Below are 21,431 nucleotides of genomic sequence, written 5' to 3'. Positions count from 1 at the left end.
GACAATGACAGTGTGATGTGACAATATCAGTGCCACATGTAATTATTGGATGTGAAAAATATTAATGTAGTATTTGTATTTGTTATTTTATCTCAATTTTGTTACAATTTTTTAAAACTAAATCAATTTCATCCCTATGCCAAAATTAATTTTTATATACATTTTACAATGATATTTTTATTTAATTGATATTTTTAACAAAATTAAGTTTATTTAAATGTATATTTTGCATTGAACTTTGTTTACATTTTATTTTAAATATTTATATATCTATAGTTTATAGATAAATGTTTTTAAAAATAACAACTTTACAAATTCAAATATAAAATTTCAAAACAATTTAAAATAAATATTTATTTAAAATTTTACAATTCAATTTATAAAGTTTTTATTTTTACAGCAACTCTAACATTTGTCTATTAATTGTTGATATATAAATATTTGAAGCAATATTTAAATAAAATTCAATGTAAACTAAAAACTTAATCTTGTTAAAAAGATCACAGTGACATTTATATAAAGGTTAAATTTTGTCTCAATCTGAGTAGAGATGAAATTACTTTAGTTTTTAAAAAATTGGTACGAAATTGAGACAAAATAACAAAATACATATATTAAATTGAGAATTGTCACATTTAATAGTGACATGTGGCACTGCGACTGCCACATCATACTGTCTCTGTCACGTGATACAATGACAGTTTAACACGTGAAATTCTTTTAAATTGTAAACAAAGAAAATAAAAAAAAGTTAAAAATATTAAAAAAACTACCTGGTGAAGATATAATTACAATACAAAATTTTCGAAATAGAGACCTAATTGTGACAAAAAAGAAGAAGATGATCTCTTTAAAATTTCCTTACGGTGTAACCATTATATTAAGAAAATAAACTCATAATATGAATTGTGTAAACAAGGAGAGAAATATCCGTTATACGTAAGATTATATGAATAATTATTGAAATTATTAGGGACAACGATTCAAATTTCAGGAGCCATACAAAATTATTAACAAATAAATTTAAATACAAGCACTATTTTTTGATTGATATAAACCAATCAAATTCTCATAAATCACCAAACATAATAAAATCTCAATACTTAAAGTAATGAATAATATTTAGATGAATTGAGAAAAGAAGAAAGAGTTCCGCAGTAGTTTTAAGAAATACATCAATGTTACAAATATAACAAGAAAAACAAAATGAAACTTGTGGTAGATTTATTAAGAAAATTTCAAAATAATGGATATATTTAACAAAATAAGTTAACAATTATATTATAAAGAGTAAATCCGAATTTGTATAAAAATATATTTCTATTTATATATAAGTATAGATAAAAAATATCACATATTTATATAATTAATTAAGTTAAAAAATATTTACAAAAGCTTAAAAAACAAAATAATAAAATATAATATATTGATAAAAGATTAAATTGGTAAAGAATGATGTAAACATAATAGTGAATTAAAAAAATATTGACAAAAACTTAAAAAGAAAAATAAATATATTAATAAAAAAGTAAAACTATTTAAAAATTATGCACATCGAAACAGCTGTCACACAAATAAATTCTTTTATATACGGTTATAAATAAAAATATGTACATATAAATATTAAACTTGAAAGTAGTATAGACAATAAAATGTTAAATAATAATAATTATTATAACAATTAAATTTCAACTCAATAAAATAATAAAAATTCAAACTAGCAGAAGCTAATGTGACATGTTTTGTAGTATAAATAAACAGAGACAACAAATATATTTATAACAGTGTTGTTACATTCTTGCCCTGTCCAAATCGTCAAAGAAAGAGTGAATCTTGGACAGACGCAGGTTCTTCTCCAAAGTCCAAACCCATTACTGGTAACACTTACCGCCCTCTATTTCTATGTGCTCTTCTTCCCTCGGTTTCATCTTTTTTTCTTTTTCTCTTCTTATTCTTTTTTTTTTTCTTTTTATCTTTTTACCCATTTGGATCTCGTTGTCAATCCTACCCTTTTCACAAACCCCTATTTTTGTGTTCTCCCACTTTCAATCCATAGTCACTTCCATAGCAAAGGTACTTCTCTCTCTCTCTCTTATCTTTTTATTTTCTTTTTGTGTTTTTATTTTCTTGTTAAATTTTCCCACTATTTATAGCCCCATTTTAGTAAGAAATGAAAAAAAAAGTATTTTTTTACTAATTTGTCTGTCAAGTTATAGGACCATTGTCTTTGTTGTTGTGTAATTTTTGGTGGTGACTCTGTCTTACTGTAAGGAAATGTGGTAGCTGCTAGGTTTTCGAATAAATTGTAATGGGTGGCGGAGGTCTTGAAACGAATCGTTTAACAAATGGGGAAGCTGAGAACGGTCTTCACAAACAGGTTTCTCCAGCTTCTGCTGCACTCGCCAACTCGCTTTCTGATGCCAATGATGCAGTTGCTGACCCTCATGTTGTATGTGTCTGTTGTATTTGTGAAGTTTTTGTTGTTGCTTCTTAGGACAGTGTATTTTACACTGAACATGTTGTGTTTTATCTGTGACTGACTGTCGTCTGTTTAGCCTGCCAAGAGGGCCAGGCTGCAGAAGGACTTGACGTTTCAGGATATGTATCAAAATGAGGGCGTGTTTGATGAGGATGACGAGGAGGACAGTGATTGGGAGCCGTTTCAGTTACACAAGTGTGTTGATTTTGAAATCAAAAAGTGGTGCTGCAGAAATTGTACTATGATTAACTTGGATTGCAATGACTGTTGCTATGTATGTTTACAATTTACCTTTCTGTTGTATTTTATGCCATTCCCTTTGTTATGAGTTTCTTTCTGATGTATAGGAATGTGTTTGGTTTGGTGATAAACTATAAACTAGTCAACCTATCAATGTTACGGATCACTCTGTTTTTGGTGAATAATTTAGTGCTATCTTCTTCCTGTAGATATGTGGGGAGCACAGGGAGTCTAAAATCCTCAGCCATGGGTTTTTTGCATCTCCTTTAGCTCAAGACGAGGATCTGATTGAAGTCCAGGGAGATGTAAAAGGACTGAAAGGTGTATATGCATGCTTGGTTAATAATTCTGTGATGATTATACTTGAATCCAAATGTTGTTTGTTCTATATGCTGTTTTGGTACTATATATAATGTTGGTTTGGCAAGGAATCTTTCAATTTCGATTAATGGTTTTCTGTATGGCTGGTCATTTTAAGCTGTCATAGCCAAGGTTGTATTGTTATTACTTTCAAAACTGCATCTGCTGTATTACTTATAATTATTTAGCTGTTGCATGTGGAATGGAAAGGGGCGATGTAGGATTGGAACCTTGGGTGATATCAACAAGACTCACAAAAAATATATCTAATTTAGAAAATACTGACTTAATTCAATATTTTAAAAAAAACCTTTATATAAGATGAAACTATGGATAAAAACATATTTTCGCCCTTAGCTATACTCGGCCCTACCTGTTTATGGTAATGTGAAGAAAAGGATGCTGAAAGGCATAAAAATAAAATTAACATAAGTCACTGACTGAATTCAAAGTCATATAGCCTTTTCTTAGTATTATTGTCGCCCTTAGCTATACTTGGCCCTACCTGTTTAAGTTAATGTGAAGAAAAGTATGCTGAAAGGCATAAAGTAAAATTAACACCAGGCACTAATTGAATTTAAAGTCATATAGCCTTTTTTTAGTATTATTGAATAACAAAATTGTAATTTATCAAAATCTGCAAATCAGTTTTCTAGTTTAATTCTTTATCTTTTTTGTAGGTTTTAAAAATATAGATGTGTGTAGGAAACCCAAAATCCTAGGGAGCTTGGTGTACGAATGGAGTGTCTATGGCAAAAAGAAATTTATCCAGGGCTGGGTATCAGTATTATAAACTCAAAATAAGGGTGATATTTCAAACTAGAAGAGTTGTTTCTGTAGATTTACCTAATGGCAGGTAGGGGTAGTCTGCCATGCTAATTTATAAGTCCATATTTTGGTTCTTGTGATTTGATTATTTTTATATGGTTGCACGTATTTTCCCTGTCTAATGTGATATTAAGCTCCAAACTTATTTAAGTTTGATCTATATCTTTGTAGATGTTGGCTCACAGAAATCAGTGGCAAACAGTTCTACAGCGATTGGCTTTGATGAGAGAATGTTGTTGCATGCAGAAGTATGGTTCCGCTTATATTTTGTTTCCTTTTTTACCTCATTTCAAAATGGATGCTATGCTTTATTTGTAACCTACTATCTCATAAGACAGTATCAATTTGGTTTATTGTCCAATAAAAAAAGGTATACAAATTCTTTTATTTTCGACAAACACCAGTGCTGTGTCTTGTGTTCTCTGAATATCAAACTGGAATAGAGGATTTTCAGTGCTCATCCTACTCTAGGAGTGTTATAGACAAGTGTATTTGTGACAATGCAAACTTATGATGATAAATGTTGAAGTAAGGCCTTTTCTTTCCAAGGATCTACTTTAATATTTTGAAAAGTACTTAGTTCCAGTTAATATGTATTTTTAATTGTGTGTAGTATTATTTGTGTCCTTTTTAATGCTGTCTACTGTTTTCCAATTTAGTTAAAAACTTCCAGTATACTCAAATGTGCTTCTCATATTACAATCTTTTAAATTTACATATGATCTGTTTCTAGTAAGCTTTTACATGTTTCAAGATTGCACTTCCATTTCAGTTTTAATCATTTTGAATTGCTTTGAAAATGGCTCTATTTCCATTTCTGTTGAAGTGGTATATTATACTCATATTTATACCTTTTGGGTTTGTCTGGACGAGGTTCTCCCTTAGTCCTTCTAGGAGAGAAAAATAAGAAAAAAACTTGAAATTAACTTCTCTATAAGCTAAAATTAGTTTGTGCACAAGTTAAAAAAATAAATAAAAGTTTAGATAAACTAAATGAGAGAGTTTCTACAAATTAGCTTATGTATAAGCTAATTTAGCTTATGATTATGAAAATGTTAATTTCAATTTTTTCCTCTTATTTTTCACTCTTAAAAAAAGCTAATGGAGAAGTTCGTCCAAACAAGTTCATAGAAAACATTGATTCCAGTGGATAAGGGTAGGGGAAGCTAGAGGAAAAAAAAATGTGGGTAAATATACTCCTATCAGACAAGATTTTTTGTTGCTCAGTGTTGATTATATACCCTTGAATGAAGGTTTCATACATCTGATATTTAAACAATTATCTGAAATCTTTATCATGGTAATTGTCATACTAAAATCTATGGTCTACAGAGTACAGTACAGCTTGCAATGGTTTCAGCACAGTAGGATTAGATTTTGGCAACACTATTGTGTGTCTTGTAAATGCAATGATTGCAGCTTTTTTTTTTTTTTTTTTTACTTAGTGATGCATGTCTGTTTGTATGATGATACTTTGTTTGGTGGTTTTTGGGTTATCATAGGTTGATAAGAAATCATCTCCACATCCTGAGAGGCCAGATCGTCTTCAAGCCATTGCTGCTAGTCTTGCTAGAGCTGGTATTTATCTATTCTAAATATTTACTCCTGCTGATGCCCTTTCTATTTATATTCATATTTGATAGTGTTGTTGATCAAACAGGCATATTTCCCGGAAAATGCTATGCAATTCCTGCTAGGGAAATCACACCAGAAGAACTTATTGCGGTAATTGATTTCTATGTAACTTTAATGAGTATGTGCATGGGCACATACATGAGTCTATTTCCTATGACATTCCTTTTTCAACAAAGAATATGTAAGATACACTAGGGCTACAAACAAATGTTGTTCAATTTCTAGACCTAACTTAATGGTATATGCTTAATATTGTTTGATAGGGTGTATTAATGGATAAATTTTGTATTCAAATATAATACATGATATATGTCATCCGTGACACGTGTATAATAGTTTTCAGTAAGTTCAAATTCAAAAATAAATATAGAATAACTTGTTGTAATAGTTGCCTTTTTATATTCTCTGATTATACTAATAGGATAACTTGTTTTTAATTTCTTGCTTTCCCCCTCCCCCCTTTCCTTTATCAGTTTGTCTAAGAAGTAACTCTTGCATCCTTAACCAATCTTATCATTTTCGATATTGGAATTGAAGGTTCATTCTTTGGAGCATATTGAGTCTGTGGAAGTTACAACTGAATCACTGTCTAGGTGCATTAATCTCTCTGTTTATCTCTAATGCATATTTTGTTTCTTTATTTTATGTTTTGATGTCGGTGTCATTTTAGAGTGCTAATACTCCCTATACTCTTGGTTAAAATTTATTGTCAACTATAAAATCGTGAGTGAGACTCATTAAATAAGTAGGACCCACATCATTGTGGTCTCTAGAAAATTTCAGTGAATAATTGTATGTTAAAAGACTTTGTTATCATTTCTCTCTTTTAATACAACCTGTACTCCTCTTTGGTGATTTTATCCCTGGGCAGAAGTCTCCACTATCGTGTAGCAATCCTTGGACCCTGATCTTCTAATTGGATAATAAATAATTTATGATTCAGTCAATTCTTCAGTGTAAATATGCTTAATGCTTTTTGAACTATGTTGACAGGATTCATTTTGATTAATGTCTCTATGTGATTACAGTTATTTCACTCCAGACACATATGCCAATCAGCATTCAGCACTTGCTGCTAGGTTGGCTGCTGGGTTATGTGCTGATCTGGCATCTGCAATTGTTTCCGGACGTGCAAAAAATGGATTCGCTTTGGTGGGAATCATTGAGTTGCCCCTGATAACTATCGTCATTAGTTGCAATTGAAGGTTGGTATACGTTAATTATTAAGTGTAACTTTGTTCTTCTACAAATCAGGTTAGGCCTCCTGGTCATCATGCTGGTGTAAGACAGGCAATGGGGTTCTGCCTTCACAATAATGCTGCTGTGGCAGCATTGGCTGCTCAAGCTGCAGGGGCTAGGAAAGTGCTAATTTTAGATTGGGTAATGTTGCCACTCATGCCTTTGTGAAATTATTTGTTTTTGTCCAAAAGTGTTTTGAATGGGGTCTAATTGTTGTTAAATTAAGAGTTGATTGAGCTTCATGATTATTAATTTATTACAGGATGTTCATCATGGAAACGGGACCCAAGAAATATTTGAACAGAACAAATCAGTGAGCTGTTTGATATTAAATGCTGTTTTCTTTTTCCACCTCTTGTGTGGATGAAATTTAGCTATGTGCTACTCCTGCTCTTTTTTTGGATCTTTTAAAGGAACTAAGCCAATAACTTTTTTCATGATTTTACTGGTGCTAACTAGTTTTTTCTTACCTGTAGGTCTTGTATATATCATTGCATAGACACGAGGGTGGACAATTTTATCCTGGTACTGGAGCTGCTGAAGAGGTACTTGACTGCAGACAAATTTTCAAATTAAACTGATGCTGCTGGCCAACTTAGCCAGGTGCTTTTTGGTCTGGTAGTGGGAGTATTATTATTTATTTGGTAAAATTTTTTTAATAGTAAACCAAAAGGGATGAAGACAAGTATTGCATTGAGTGATATAACTTGGGTAATCTCAATGACAATTAGAATCTAGACTGTGTATTTTGACTTTGTCCTGCTCCTGCAGATTGTGTGTGTGTGTGTATATATATATATATATATATATATATATATATATATATATATATATATATATGAATTGGTTTTATTGAGTTCAATGTGTTTTCCGTTGTAAAATTCTGGAAGATCATCTGGTGAATGTGCTTTTTCTTTAGAAGCTCAATGTTGAAATTATATGGATGTTATTGCTGTGTGCTTTGATCAAGTGATTTTTAGTGTGGTGCTGGTTGCTGCATATTTCCATTTGGGTGTAAAATGCCTATACATCTTTAAAATACTTATTTTAAATGCATTTGAATTTTGAGAAGTGATTTTAAGTCCTTTTTCATCTTTTCAGGTTGGTAGTATGGGCGCTGAAGGGTACTGTGTGAATATTCCATGGAGTCGAGGAGGAGTTGGTGACAATGACTACAATTTTGCATTTCAGCATGTTGTCCTTCCTATAGGTTAGCGTATATTGTGGACTACTGGAATTTATTTAATTTGATTTTTGGGAGATTGATTGATCAATAATTTCAGAACAGTGTCTTTTAGAATATCTTGTGAAATGGTGGATGAAATCAAGTATTAGTTGACGCCTTTTTATGATCTCAGTAATGGTAATATAATCATAATAATAATTAATGCACTGGAACCTATTTGGTAATCGTGATATCAATGTTTGAACTTTTTGTCAATTGGTTAATGTGATCAATAATATGCTTTTGGTAATTGATCTAATTTGCCTGGCGTGCTGCTTTGGAAGATTGATTGTTGTTGGTAGCTGGCAAGGATTTTAAAATTACCAAGGAATGAGAATAATATTAGATTGTGGCATGCATGCATCTTAAGAAGTGGCATTGTAGAATATGATATTTTATTCTTCCCATCCTCTGGGTTGTATCTCTTAAAATGTACAATAATCTCTAAAACATTAATAATGAACTGCATTCCTTTTCAGCTTCTGAGTTTAATCCAGATTTTATCATAGTATCCGCTGGATTTGATGCTGCAAGAGGCGATCCCCTAGGATGTTGCGATGTAAGAGTTTTACCAACACACTCTTTATGTTCTTCCTTTTTTAAAATTTAATGAATTGATTAATTGGATTAAGTCACTTGCTGGACTGTGCAATAAATTACATAAAATTGCTGTATAAAAAACTTTAACCTGTTTTACAGTTTATTCAAGTGTTAAAAACATTCAATATACTTTAACTAAAGTTTCCAATTTTGACTATAATAAATCAGTATATTACGAGTTATATAATGAAATTTTCATCAATGATGCAGATAACTCCCTCTGGCTATGCACACATGACGCGTATGTTGAATACCCTCTCTGGTGGAAAATTGCTTGTTATTCTTGAGGGGGGGTATGCCACTCACCTTTCATACTTATTGTGTTAGACGCTATTTGATTTCTATTTGATTTACATTCACTTCACTGCAGCTATAATCTTCGATCTATATCATCTTCCGCAACTGCAGTAATCAAGGTGAATTCTCTTGCCCTTTTCATTATATGTAGTGATATCCCTGTTTGGGTTGTGTCTCGTCTTTCATTTATTTTATTGCCCCTTTCAGGATGAAGGATTTATTTGGTTGGTCATTTTTAATTTCTAATGTGTGTATTCAATCTTTTGCATGGTGAGATCGATATATCAGAGTTTCTTGCTCCTTGATATATTTTTGATTTGTTACTTGGGTTCTACTGGAACAGGTATTACTGGGTGAGAGTCCTGGATGTGAACTGGAAAATAGTTTCCCTTCCAAAGCTGGCCTTCTAACCGTTCTGGAAGTCCTCAAAATTCAGATGAAATTTTGGCTTTCCTTGGGTTCGATTTTTGTGAATTTGGAGTCTCAGTGGAGGATGTACTGTTTCGAAAAAAAAAGTAAGGAACTGCCTTTGGTTTATTTATTGAATTTTACAACCTTATTTCTTTTGGATATTGTTTTATTTTTTACATCTTTGGACTAATTGTGAGATATATTTGTGGGGAAGGGGGAGTATCTATCTCATTCTCTGCTCTACTAACATACTGTGTGCTCTGCTAGAGTTTAGAATTTAGTATTTTTAGAGAAGCATCAATTCTAAATTGGTGATTATTATTATTATTATTATTATTATTGTTATTAATGTTTTGTAGGAAAACAGATTAAGAAACGACGCCGAATTCTGATTCCAATGTGGTGGAGGTGGGGACGAAGAAGTTCATTGTTCTATTTTATGAACGGCCATCTTCATAAAAAATCAAAGTGATTGCGTTGAGCTGATGAATTTTGTAAGCACAGGAAATACGTAGTAGTTATCAGCATGTTTTGTATATTCTATCTTCAATGACATGATTTTTCTTTGATCGTGCAAAGTGCCGAAGGGTGAGATGAATCGGAGAAAAAAGAGGGGGAGGACAAGTGTAGAGGATGAAATTTCCCAGCTCCTTATTTGAACATTGAATTTTGATAGTTACCAAATGGGAAAAATGAGAAATTAACACTTTTTGCTCCAACTAAAAAACGATAAAAACTGAAATATGTGTGGTCTTATCCTTTATTTTCCTGTTCTGTTTTAAATCTTCAAACTTTTGTATTTGCTATTTGCCATGATTTCGTCCTATGTTTTGGCGGCATTAATAGAAGCAGAGTTGAAAACATGATTTCTTTTAACTTGGCTTAAGGCTTCAGTCTTGAGGCCTTATTTTTTTGGTTATTAATATAGCCATATCAGTAAACAGATCTTATATAGTCATGAGAAGCATAACCTTCACTTTGAACGTTTCATTATTGAACGTTTCAACTGGGTTTTGGCTTGAAAATGGTCTGATTGAAATTTTGGGTTTGGTTCAATTCATCTCTTGCAACACTAGGTTCCGGTAGTTGTGGCCTAATCTTAGGTGGTATATTGCATTGGATCGTTGTGGAGTTGATACTGTTTCTGAACAGATGACAATGGAAGCAAACAAATTGCTGTCTATATTGTTTGACAGGCATTAGATGAAGTGAACTTTATTAAGCTGTATATGTGGATCTTGTCCGAAATAATTTAGGGTTCCAGTTCAGGCTTCTTTGTCTAATTTGCATTGAGCAAGAAGATGGAGATGGAATGGAAGTGATACCAAACATAGACGTAGACATTGCAGTAAACATAAAGCCATTAATTCCTCCCTCTCACCTATAAAATTAGGATACCTTATGCTTCAGTTATTATGAATTTAAATGCTTTTGAAGAAGATCAACTCACTTATTATTTACTTTTATTCAGTTTTATCCTGTCAAAGATGTTTTTTTCTTCAAATTTGCTAATTCTGTTTGTTTGTGATATTAGAACTGTTGTCAAAGATTTTTCTTATATTTAGTTATTATACACAAGGAATTCACTTGGAATAAGTGATAGATTGCATGGTTTTATTAGAAGTGGAAGAGTTGTTTAAAGACAAGAAAAAGCAAATCAAATCAATTTGAACATACATGAAAATCTCAAATCAATTTTCTGATAAAGTCAGAACTATCGTAATCCTCATCCTAAAAAAAATCATAACAAACAAGAGCTTTTTAAGTCTTATCTACGAAGAAAACTTTCACTAAATTAGTTAGTCTAACCATATTTGAAATGTCTCTAGTTTTAATAAGATTGTCTTTTATACCATGATCAATAATAAATAACAACTATCACAGTTCTTATAATGTTTGCAGTTAAATAAGAAAAAAAAGAAGATATGATAAATAAAGATTTCATTAAACGAATTGATGAGGAGAAGATGATATGAAATGATGTATTTAATCGTTGTTCAAAAATTTAATTTTTGGTTTCTATATATCTTTAAATAAATATCACTAATTATATTTTATTTTTCTATAAAAATAGTCTTCAAATTAGGGTAGTTTTAAAATTTTTAACACTTTTACTATTTTTTGTAAATAAAAATAGATAGTATGAATGGTTTACGTTGTAATTTCGATGAATTTTGTGCAAAGAAACGATGCTTGATGAGAGCGAAAAAAAAATGTATAAGGGGTCCATAATAGAATGAATTTTAATAAAATGGTGGTGAGTTTGTAAAAAAATATAAACTTAATAACTTAAAAGCTCAAATGCAATCTAAGTAACCATTTCATAAAAAAATGTTATAAGTTAATAGAACAAATTACTTTATCAAATAATTATATTGGTATAGCAAACTTTTAACTTAAACAGGTTAAAAATTAGCTTATTTTACAAAAAATTTACGGCGCTTCAAATATAATCTATTTAAGGAAAATATTTTTAATATATTGCAAAGATACAAAATAAATTATTAGTAACACTAAAAATAAAAACCCAAACTAAAATAAATCTAGTTTATTAACACTTAATTAAATAACGAATTTAGTTAGATTGAATATGTCATTTCTATGTTGTGAGGGGTAAATTTATGAATTTTGTTAGTAGTTAGTTTAAAAGTGAAAGTGAGATGATATATAGTTAAGTCATACAATTTTTTTTAATTACTTTCGGACTGTGTTAGTAAACTGCATATTCCTATCACAACAATCACACTTTGCTCTTTTCTGATTTTTGTTTTCAGAGGAAAGGTTTATCCGAAGAAATTATATATATTCACACCACTTAATCTAAAATCTAAAAAAGTTCGAGTATTTTATCATAATATGATGAGTTTATGAGTATTTTTTTTTTATATATATGTTTAATTTTGTTATTTTTACCTCAATATTTCTAACATTTTCCAAAACAAAATTCCCTGTTACTGTTCCATTCTCATTTATTTTCCTGCGTCTCTACCTTCTCCTGTTCCCTTTCTTTCAAGTAAAAGTCACCCAAAAACTTGAATGATATGAAAAATGGCCAGAAACAAGTATTTCAAGGTCACAGAAATCTGTATAAAAGCATTTGCAGCTCAGTGAACAATGGTGAAGCAAAGACAAACTAAATAATAACAAAGAGAAGTTGATTTACTTCAAGTCTTTGCCTTGGTATTATATATAAATCCACTTCTATCACCATATACACCACAAGGCAAAATTCTGAGCATTACATCCACCACCTCACAGTTTCAGTGGCAAGAACAACAGCTAACTCTATACTGAGATATAAACTAAGTAGCAGTAAGTAACAGCATTGGATTGATTGAACCATTTTTCCTTTTGCTTAAACTGGAGCAGAATTTGACACACCATATTTATGACTTTCCACATACAGATACTAAAAAGAGAAAAAGAAACTAACTACAAGTAAGAAAAGAAAAAGGGTTGTCATTGAATCATTGATGCATTGTAGGAGGTGCCATAGGGTAAGCAAGAGGAAGAACATAAGGTGGATGAGGATGAGGATGAGGATGAGGATGAGCATGAGCATGAGCATGAGGGTGGGGTCCAGGTGGAAGCATGACAGGAGTGCCAACTGCAGAGGCCATGTGCCCTGGAGGAGCAGCAACAGGGTGTCCAACTGGTGTTCCATACATGCCTAAACCAGGTGGTATATGACCCTGCACTCTGTGTTTCAGTGATTGTCCTACACCCATTGTACTTGAAGAAACTGTGCTACTATGTTGCCCTGTAATTGGTGCTTGATTACTAGCCACATCTCCATTGTTCACACTAGTTATGTCATGGATACTAGATCTTCTTCTGTCCCTATTCATGGAATTCAACCTTATGAAGTACTTCTGTGCATGGCTTGCCACTTGTGTGGGAGTCCTAGATATCACAAAGTTTCTTGAAATGCTTCTCCAATCTCCTTTTCCAAACTTGTCTAGACCAAGCAAAAATAACCTGAAAAACAACACCTCTTAACTTTGTGGAGTTAATTATGCTTGAATTGAATCAGATAGAATTGATATGAGTGAGTATGTATGAAGCATATTATATCAAGCAAAATAAATGTATTTGGAAAGTACCTGTGTTCCTCCTCAGTCCATGGAATTCCTTTTCTCCTTTCTTGTTCTGATGACCTTGACAAGGCTCCTTTACCACTACTGTGAGTGGTGGAGTCATGGCCTAAACCAGAAAAACCAGTTCCAAAGTTACAATTTGATCTTTTATCTGAATTTGTGGCCTTGGAAGAGGCATGGAAGTCCTTATTTGAAGAGGTGGTTTCCTCAGAAGCATAGTTGGGGAAGGGTATGTGACCTGCTTCTATTGCACTTACATCTTCCACTAGAACCTGGTAATGCTGCTTCACTTCTTCCATGCTTTTGGTGGGAACTGCTGAAGCAATTTTCTCCCATTGCTCTTTTGAGGCTTCTTCAATCCAATGCATAGCTATGGCATTCTCAAATGCCTTTTCTTCCTCATAGCTCCAAAGGGTTCCACTTGATGACATGGTGGCTCTTGGTTGGATTTGCAATTATGGTTCAGCTTTGGAGGATGAGAATGGTGGAAGTGGTAGTAGATGGGTGTGTAAGTCATTTTTTTGGTGTGTGGATTTTGTCTCTATTGAACAAAGTAGCAGAAGGGGTGCGTAGGATAAGGAGAAGAATCATAATGTGTGTAGGATAACAAGTAAAGTGGTATCAAACAATCCATTTCAAGAGGACCACACTCTGTAATTGAAGGGATGTGTTATTTGTCATCTTCATTCACACATATATATTTTTTTTCCTGTTTGCATATTACTGCAGAAAAACTCTCCCTCACAGTTACACTCACCACAAAACGTTAATCAGTATGAGTAAATATTACAATTATTTTTTATATGTTTTTGTTTAGGGGTGCATAGACAGAAAAAAGAAAAAAGAAAAACCTCTGCTAAAAAAGAATGTTGAATGATTTTTAATTTTCTATGAACAAAATAGCAAAAAAATGGTGTAAATTTTTGGATGTGTAAGTACATATTTTTCTGAATGAGTATATAGTAGGTCCAATAGAATTTTTCGCAATACAACCATAATAAAATGGAATCTCGACCATGCCAATGAATAGACATCTGGGCATAAAGACAAGTTCATTAAGGTATGGCTTCTTCTTTTTCCCTTGTTATTCAATCATTTAAGTATAGCTTGTGATTTTTCAACACGTCTAAAATTTTCTTGCACTTCTTCCTATTTAATTACCGTTTTGAATTAAATTAAAAGTGATTTTGTTTGGTTTATCTGATACCACTGAACATAGTAAAACAATTATAGGAGACAGAAGCATACGTTTCAACCTAAAATTCTCCATCAAAAAGGTTTTTTTTTTTTTTTTTATGAAATTGAAATCAAATGTGATAGATATCATGGTGCCCTAATGGAAGGTTCACAAATACATGACACATGCTAGTACACGCAGCAGAATTATAGTATTTGTCTTATTGAAAGAGAGAAAAGAAGAGACGTGGCGAATTTTCAACGTCTGCTCTGGGATAATATGAACCACATTTGTTTAGTTTCCCTTTTCTCAAAGAGGAACCTATTCATTCACTCATTCATTCAAATTATGAAAACTAGAACAATACTATCCACATCCACGCACTCATTTTATAAAAGTGATCACTTTTCACATCAAAATATATTATGTAGAGTTTCAAGTTGCAGCTGGGAATAGTACTGTACAACGTCAAGTTGCACCATATCAACCCAAACTTCTACAACACTATTCTCCCCTTACCCCCACTTTTCCATAACGGGGATTTTTAATTTTTAAATTTTAAAAGATCCACCTTCATCTTCTATGTGTTTGATTCAAGTTGCCGTTCTATCAATTGATTATCTTGCAATTTTATACATCAAATTTGAGGAATTTATGCCCATAGGAAAAAAAATAAAAATCAGAGATTTTAGTTTGTAATTTCCCTTTAGCGTATGTAAGTCAGAAGTGACATCCTTCAGATACGTCTAAAAGGACTACAATTTTATGGCAAGCAGCAACAAAACATTTGCTTATGATTAAGACATGCTGATGTTACCATATAACTACTTCACTTCTCATTTACTAATGATATAAGTATCTCACTTCTCTTGTAAAATAAAACTGCTACCACACATTGTTTCCTGAGGCAGAACTCACTTATCTATGATACTGTCCCAAAAGATTGGTCTTGCGTATATTTATTAGGTCCCATGTTCAAACTTCTACTTCTTTTCTTCAAATAAGATAGATGTAGGTATATCTATATGAAATTGATTCTGGGTATTATCCATAGAGAAAATTCTTACTGGATATGTGCTGTGTATGAAAACTTGTACTAATTACAGTCATGATATCACAGATGAAATTGACTTTTAACAATATGAACCGTAGGACAAACAAAATTAGTCGAGTCAAATAGTATGTATCTGTTTGAAATTTAGATTTTTACTCACTTTTTGTTTGGACTGAGGTAAACATATTATTTTTTTACTTCTATTGGAAGCACCATTCCCTCTCTAAAAATGGTAGGTTCCACTGAGTTGCGTTGTAGGATGGTTTTGATTTTGGTTGGAGCCAGTGACCCTGAAATGGTAAGCATAAACTAAATGCGGTGCAACCAACCTTGACTGATGGACAAAGTGTCCACATCCTAAAACTTTCATGTACCACTGAGCTTCATCTTTCTTTTCATCAACATATGAATCAGAGTCCTAATCCTTAGTCACGCCATAAAATTACAATAGGATGTAGCAAATCGAGCATTGAAATGACAAGTAGATGCAATGGTTGACACATGTCAGAACAATCATTGTGATAATTATGATTATAATAATGATCATAATAATCCATTCTCATCATAATCACTCTATACTGGACTAAAAACTCTGATTGGTTCACATTATTTTTTGGACAATCTTTTGATGTATAAAATAAAAACAAAGTCAAGTATTTGTAATCATTAAAAACAGAAAAAGTGCTATCAGATTAAACAGGTCATCAACTTCCAAGTCTAGCTTCAACTCAGTTTTTTTATGCTACACAGTCCTTGTTCTAATTTTATCTAATATTACTTGATAATCTGAACCGTTTATACTTGATAATCTGTCTAAGTATGACCCAATGGTTAAAATTTTCAAAGGGGGAGAGTTAGACAGATTCCACCTTCATAAGCTTTTGAAAGTTCCAAAGCCTCTCAGAAGTGATTAATCAAACATAAATTCTGCACATTATACTTGCCCCCGTATTATTAATATCATTGTATCAATATTTTTGTTGCTAAGAAAATGGATGTTGCAGAGGGACTTGCAAATAGCAATTTGAAACTGCCAGTGTAAGATACAATCCCTGTAAATGAATCTTTCCTTGAGAGACAATCTACTGCATAGATTTGAGAGTTTTAGAATTGAAGAGAGCTTGTGGAATAGAGATCATAACCAAAGGCTAAAACGAACATACAACCTGGCAAGTTTCAAATAAATCAATTTCCACAGTTTGTTGAGAGCCAATTTCATATGTCTGCTTCTTGAAGGGGATTTGATCAATCAAATTGCGGTTACCGCACAACTGTTTATTGAAGAAAAATAATAATCAGCAAACATGTTCTATTGAAACGAATTGCATGCAAAAAAAAATCTTACCCCTTGATGTGTCAGGTTACAGAAGTTCCCTCAGACAGAGGAAATGACTTCAAGGGTGTCTTTGAGGACCATAAGAAGACCACTTGTTTCATGCTTTTTCCATTAACTTGGGCGATGCAGAAGACATGTCCCCAGTTTGTTCACTGGGATGCACTGTCAATTCACAATACGTTGCAGAAGGGATGCCCTTTCTGGATTTGAAAGCATGATTTGTTGCAGATCTTTTGTAAGCGCATTGAAAACTGCTTGAAGATCTCTCATTAGTTTCTCACAAGTTGCAGTATAATTGATACCTCCGTTTCCAGGTTGCTGCAGCTGATAATTGCATTTGATTGAGAAATAAAAGCACTGTGTAAGCTTAAACAATCCTATGTTTTACACATACAATAATATCCTGCATCACAATATGCAATAAATAATAATCTGCTAGAGGCTTGTGCTTAGCAATGGCGTGCCTAACCTATGAAGAAACAAATGATAAGTTTTATTGGGTTCTTCGAAGGAAAACTCAGGAGAGATCTTTGTCAATAAGTCAACTACAGAACTGAATTTGGCAACATACTCAATCCAAAACTTTAAAGACAATAAGTATTTGACGCATAATATTTTGTTCAACTTGCCTGTTTCTATACAAATGTTAGACTCCAAACTCACACTTAAACTCTAACAGTCTCTCCCTCAAATATGAGTTTTTTTACATTACGTGGAACTCCAAACTCATACTTTAAAGACAACAGTATTTGACGCATAATATTTTCTCGAGGATGATTGTTTCCCAACAATCTCCAAGATAAAATAAGACATATTTAGTTTTCATAACTTCTGTGTCGAGAACCGGTCCTGGTATATTCAATTTGAACATTTACCTCGTTGGATCCAAACTACAAATAAGTTGCTAGTAGAAAAATGGTTCAAGTTCTAATAATACACTACCAAAACTTGTATTGTGACATCATACATTAGATTAGATACTTACTTCTTAGCAAATGAAAATAATCACTAATTAAAATAAATGTAGACATCTATTCATGTGGAGAAAGTACCAAAAGACATAAAATAAAAACTTGAGGACCATAAGAGGGTAGGTTACCACCTGCAATTCTCTATGTAGAAGTTTCTCTATAACGTTGAAGGAATCCACAATTTCTAACTCAGACATTTTAGATACAAGCTGTTGCATATCAGTTTTCATTCTTGCATGCCTCCACAATCTATCTTGTTCCCGTTCAGCTACAGCACGCCTCCTCTGAAACCAAGGCATGAAGTTGGGTCCATTCAGGAACCGCCTGATAAGAACATTCATGCGAACCATAGACCAAAATTCTAATAAGTGAAGTCTGAGGAACTAAAATTCTAGAGGAAGATCGCTCTGTAAAATACAATACTGAGAGGTAGGTAGCAAAAGTTAATATAAAAAACTATAGCAAATAAAATTCATTACCTGTAGAAGTTGAGCCAGTTAGACTTCATTCTCTTCAAAATGAACTTCCCTGGGCCTCTGGTTGATAAACTTGAAAGAAATTCATCAGCACTAAATGGAGGCAAAGAAGGAGGATCAACATAAGGAGAAGATCCTTCCAATGGAGCTATAATCCTAAAATATGGACCAAAAGGGGCCAGAAAATTAGTTGTGAGCTCCAAGAAATGTCGCCGTAATATCTCATTGTTAACAACTGACATTGATTCCTCAACTCTTGGTGACATGCCAGCATCTACAAGCCTATTTAAAATAGAGGTGTCGGGCTTAGTTATGGCAGAATATGTAGACCAAATGGCTTCCTTATGTTCTGTCATGAGACAAAGAGGACCATCTCTCCGCAGCTTAATTGCATTCAATAAACTTGAAGGAGAAAACTTCTGTAGGTTCTGTAGGGAAAGTTGCTGAAGCCCACCATCAGGTCTACCAGAAACTTTGCCAGCAGAAGACCTAGTTGAAAGGGCAACCCTATTTGAACTGGTATGGAGACTTCCAACAGAAACAATGTGGGGGATTTTCCGAAGAGCCTTAAGGAAGAAAAGATTTGTCACCCCTAAAACCATTGGAGGGAAGGTTTCCCCTTCCCGGATTGAGTTCAAGTGTGAAAACTCAGGATCATGAATGGTAAAATAAGGCCGGAAGTCAACACTACATAGTAATGGTGCAATCAAACTCACAAGACTGGCAACGGCCTCACAACACTGGGAAGGGGTTGGTGCAATGATCAGAATTGGTTCACCAATGACTAACAACTCCCATAACAACCAAAGCTGCAATAAAATGCCACGGAAAGCACCAAAAATGTCTGCATCATGAAAAAGACCCTGTGGAATAGACTGATTACTAGGAAGTAAAGGTGCCACAGGAGAAGCAGACTCATCAAAAGATAATCCATTTTCCATGGGCAAGCAGTGAACAGGTGGCAAGTTCACTTTAAGGGTTTCATTCCCAATAGGAAGATCCATTAGCTTTCCAGGAACAGGAGCAGGCCATGCTGAAACATAAGCTGCAATATGCTCCAGTGCTACCTTACCAATGTCAAAATATAAGGGACCTATAATCTGTAATAAAGGTCTAAACACACTTGAATAAGGACTGTGGGACAAAACGACCACAGACTTCTGCTCCCCTCCTCGCTTTAGCCTCTCATCATGTATCTGTCTATTAAAGACAAAACCATACATGTATTTAGAAACATCAGCACTGCTTGTACTGGATAATTCTTCACCAACATTACTTTTATCTATGGATTTTGGAGAAAAGTCCTTGTCAAGTTCAGTGGATTGAGATTTGAGGTGCCTACGAAATCGGAAAAAGAAGATAGAATCATGAATGCTTGAGCGGTTTTGCTGCTGGGAAATGGAATCCGGAAACGAACTATATGCAATCTCCAGTTCCTCATCATTCGTAAGACAGCCAGGAGGATAACATAGTTCTACAAGCTGGCCTTGTTCAAGATCAAACCTTATAGCACAAAAACCAACTATCCATCTCTGTAAAGACTCAGGATCAAGACTGGGAAGAAGTTCTTCTCTGACTTTAAAGGAAGGAGACCTACTCATATCCGATAAAAACACTAATAATGCATACTTTCATTGATCAATATGCTAGAAAACCAGCAGCATCTTCATTGGTCAAAGAAGTTCAACTCAACTTTACAGATAACTCATAAGCCTGTGAAACAAATACAAAGACACGTATTAAATTTGCTCATATATATGATTCTGTTAGGGGAATCACTAACAACAAAGAAGAAGGATAAAGTGTACCTCATCGCATAGAAGAAACAGAGAAAGAAAGATAGCAAATAGCAACTATTACACTTGAAAGCTCTCCTCTGGAACACTGCAAAATCAGTAAGTCTAGTTCAAACAACCATGCTCAACTACTTGTGCTACTTTGACTAAGAACCAAACAAGTTTTCAGAACAAAAGCTTATGCAAGATCTAGAATTATACATAGTTCCCTTCATTTCCGCGGCAATCAAAGCTAGTAACCAAAATCATCGTATGAATGTCGCAACTTCAATTTCAACAAGATCCATCAAATGGGTACCTGAATATAGGAGTCAGGAACCAAGACACAGTTCCTAGCAGGAAACCATCTGGATCAGCAACAAAAGAAAACCAAATTGATCGAAAATCTCCCAGAAAATCAAACAAAGTTGGGAGCTTTAAGCCTCGTACTTGGTCCCAGTAACTGTGGTTCCAAATTCAACAACTTTTTGTGCTCACGGCAATGGGTATCCAAATCAATAATGAGTTCCTGAAGAGAAAAGACATATCTGTAACAAATTTTTCATTCGTAGTTAAATAAATGGAAATAGTTTGCAAGTTGTGTACATATTTGAAATTGAAATTACTGCCCCTTCATCCAAATAAATGGTTTTAATATTAAATTAAGTTGGGCTGTGAGGAGAGGTTTCCCTGTTTATGCGGAACCAACATAATCATTTGAAAAGTTTTTACTATGTCTTTTTATAATTTATAAGTTACAACAGTATCTCTGAAATAATGAGTTAAATTATTCAATTAATCTTATAATCATTCCATTTTTCTAATAGTTCTCTTGTCTAGTATTTTCTTTTAATCGAGTTCTTGGATATGCAATTTTGTTAAGAGTTTTTGAAATCCTTAAAATTGTCACATTATATTTTTAATGATTTCAAACTGCTACAAATTAATCACTCACGTTTATGTCTAAAAATCTAACTTGAAAAATGATTTAAAAATAATTTACTAATTTAAATTTGTTCCGGTTAAAAAGTCTCGTCTAAGATTTAAGAAAACCTAATAATAAGAACATTCATGCGAAAAATTAAATATCACATTCATCTTAACATAGGTATTTGAACCAACAATTTCTTTATGCACCCCACAATTTCTTTGTACACACCTCAAATTTTTGAAATGACTATTTTACCTTTTTGAAAAGTACTTTCAGATTATATAAATTTTGTAAGTTTTG

The 21,431-nt window shown here is 32.9% G+C and overlaps 3 protein-coding genes across 11 annotated transcripts; 1 reads left to right on the top strand and 2 right to left on the bottom strand.

Annotated features, from left to right (window-relative positions):
* The first annotated feature begins 1,780 nt into the window (after positions 1 to 1,780).
* On the top strand, positions 1,781 to 10,020 carry HDA15 (histone deacetylase 15). 5 transcript variants are annotated; one of them, XM_028064269.2, is made up of 19 exons: positions 1,781 to 1,877; positions 2,057 to 2,073; positions 2,284 to 2,449; positions 2,556 to 2,753; positions 2,929 to 3,040; positions 4,079 to 4,155; positions 5,410 to 5,485; positions 5,568 to 5,632; positions 6,080 to 6,135; positions 6,571 to 6,694; positions 6,797 to 6,922; positions 7,044 to 7,094; positions 7,258 to 7,326; positions 7,883 to 7,991; positions 8,486 to 8,565; positions 8,817 to 8,899; positions 8,977 to 9,022; positions 9,247 to 9,418; positions 9,674 to 10,020. In XM_028064269.2, exons 3-19 carry the CDS (start codon positions 2,309 to 2,311, stop codon positions 9,784 to 9,786), a joined length of 1,698 nt encoding a protein of 565 aa, XP_027920070.1. In that variant the 5' UTR covers positions 1,781 to 1,877; positions 2,057 to 2,073; positions 2,284 to 2,308; the 3' UTR covers positions 9,787 to 10,020. The 5 variants fall into 5 exon arrangements, with proteins under 5 accessions (XP_027920070.1, XP_027920069.1, XP_027920072.1 ...); XM_028064268.2 differs by having other exon boundaries at positions 1,869 to 2,073; XM_028064271.2 differs by lacking the exon at positions 1,781 to 1,877 and having other exon boundaries at positions 1,894 to 2,073; positions 2,291 to 2,449.
* Positions 10,021 to 12,452: 2,432 nt separating this feature from the next.
* On the bottom strand, positions 12,453 to 14,015 carry LOC114176836 (transcription factor MYBS1-like). Its single transcript, XM_028062017.2, has 2 exons — positions 13,418 to 14,015; positions 12,453 to 13,292 (listed from the first exon to the last, which is right to left on the bottom strand). Exons 1-2 carry the CDS (start codon positions 13,840 to 13,842, stop codon positions 12,782 to 12,784), a joined length of 936 nt encoding a protein of 311 aa, XP_027917818.1. The 5' UTR covers positions 13,843 to 14,015; the 3' UTR covers positions 12,453 to 12,781.
* A 2,534-nt stretch (positions 14,016 to 16,549) lies between these two features.
* On the bottom strand, positions 16,550 to 20,905 carry LOC114178214 (uncharacterized). Of its 5 annotated transcripts, XM_028063994.2 has the most exons (7): positions 20,807 to 20,905; positions 20,520 to 20,729; positions 20,234 to 20,309; positions 18,429 to 20,138; positions 18,081 to 18,273; positions 16,988 to 17,302; positions 16,550 to 16,913 (listed from the first exon to the last, which is right to left on the bottom strand). In XM_028063994.2, the coding sequence occupies exons 4-6, from the start codon at positions 20,024 to 20,026 to the stop codon at positions 17,144 to 17,146; spliced, it is 1,950 nt and encodes a 649-aa protein (XP_027919795.2). In that variant the 5' UTR covers positions 20,027 to 20,138; positions 20,234 to 20,309; positions 20,520 to 20,729; positions 20,807 to 20,905; the 3' UTR covers positions 16,550 to 16,913; positions 16,988 to 17,143. The 5 variants fall into 5 exon arrangements, with proteins under 5 accessions (XP_027919795.2, XP_027919798.2, XP_027919797.2 ...); XM_028063997.2 differs by lacking the exon at positions 20,807 to 20,905 and having other exon boundaries at positions 18,081 to 18,233; positions 20,520 to 20,800; XM_028063996.2 differs by lacking the exon at positions 20,807 to 20,905 and having other exon boundaries at positions 16,988 to 17,296; positions 20,520 to 20,798.
* Between the last annotated feature and the right edge of the window lie 526 nt (positions 20,906 to 21,431).

Source organism: Vigna unguiculata, chromosome 3 (assembly GCF_037176805.1).
Source record: "Vigna unguiculata cultivar grain cowpea cultivar isolate G323 ecotype 2 chromosome 3, ASM3717680v1, whole genome shotgun sequence".
Taxonomy (NCBI): Eukaryota; Viridiplantae; Streptophyta; class Magnoliopsida; order Fabales; family Fabaceae; genus Vigna; species Vigna unguiculata.
Note: the sequence above shows the minus strand (reverse complement) of the source record. Positions and strands in the feature narration are given on the sequence as shown.

Excerpts from the sequence above, each read along its gene's own strand:
- HDA15 (XM_028064269.2), top strand. The coding sequence starts at position 2,309 with ATGGGTGGCGGAGGTCTTGAAACGAATCGTTTAACAAATGGGGAAGCT. Across the intron at positions 5,486-5,567 it reads TGCTAGTCTTGCTAGAGCTG|GCATATTTCCCGGAAAATGC; the intron begins GTATTTATCTAT and ends TTGATCAAACAG. Across the intron at positions 6,923-7,043 it reads AAGTGCTAATTTTAGATTGG|GATGTTCATCATGGAAACGG; the intron begins GTAATGTTGCCA and ends AATTTATTACAG.
- LOC114178214 (XM_028063994.2), bottom strand. The coding sequence starts at position 20,026 with ATGAGTAGGTCTCCTTCCTTTAAAGTCAGAGAAGAACTTCTTCCCAGT. Across the intron at positions 18,274-18,428 it reads AACTGGCTCAACTTCTACAG|GCGGTTCCTGAATGGACCCA; the intron begins GTAATGAATTTT and ends TGTTCTTATCAG. Across the intron at positions 17,303-18,080 it reads TTCTACATAGAGAATTGCAG|CTGCAGCAACCTGGAAACGG; the intron begins GTGGTAACCTAC and ends TGCAATTATCAG.
- LOC114176836 (XM_028062017.2), bottom strand. The coding sequence starts at position 13,842 with ATGTCATCAAGTGGAACCCTTTGGAGCTATGAGGAAGAAAAGGCATTT. Across the intron at positions 13,293-13,417 it reads TGGACTGAGGAGGAACACAG|GTTATTTTTGCTTGGTCTAG; the intron begins GTACTTTCCAAA and ends GTTGTTTTTCAG.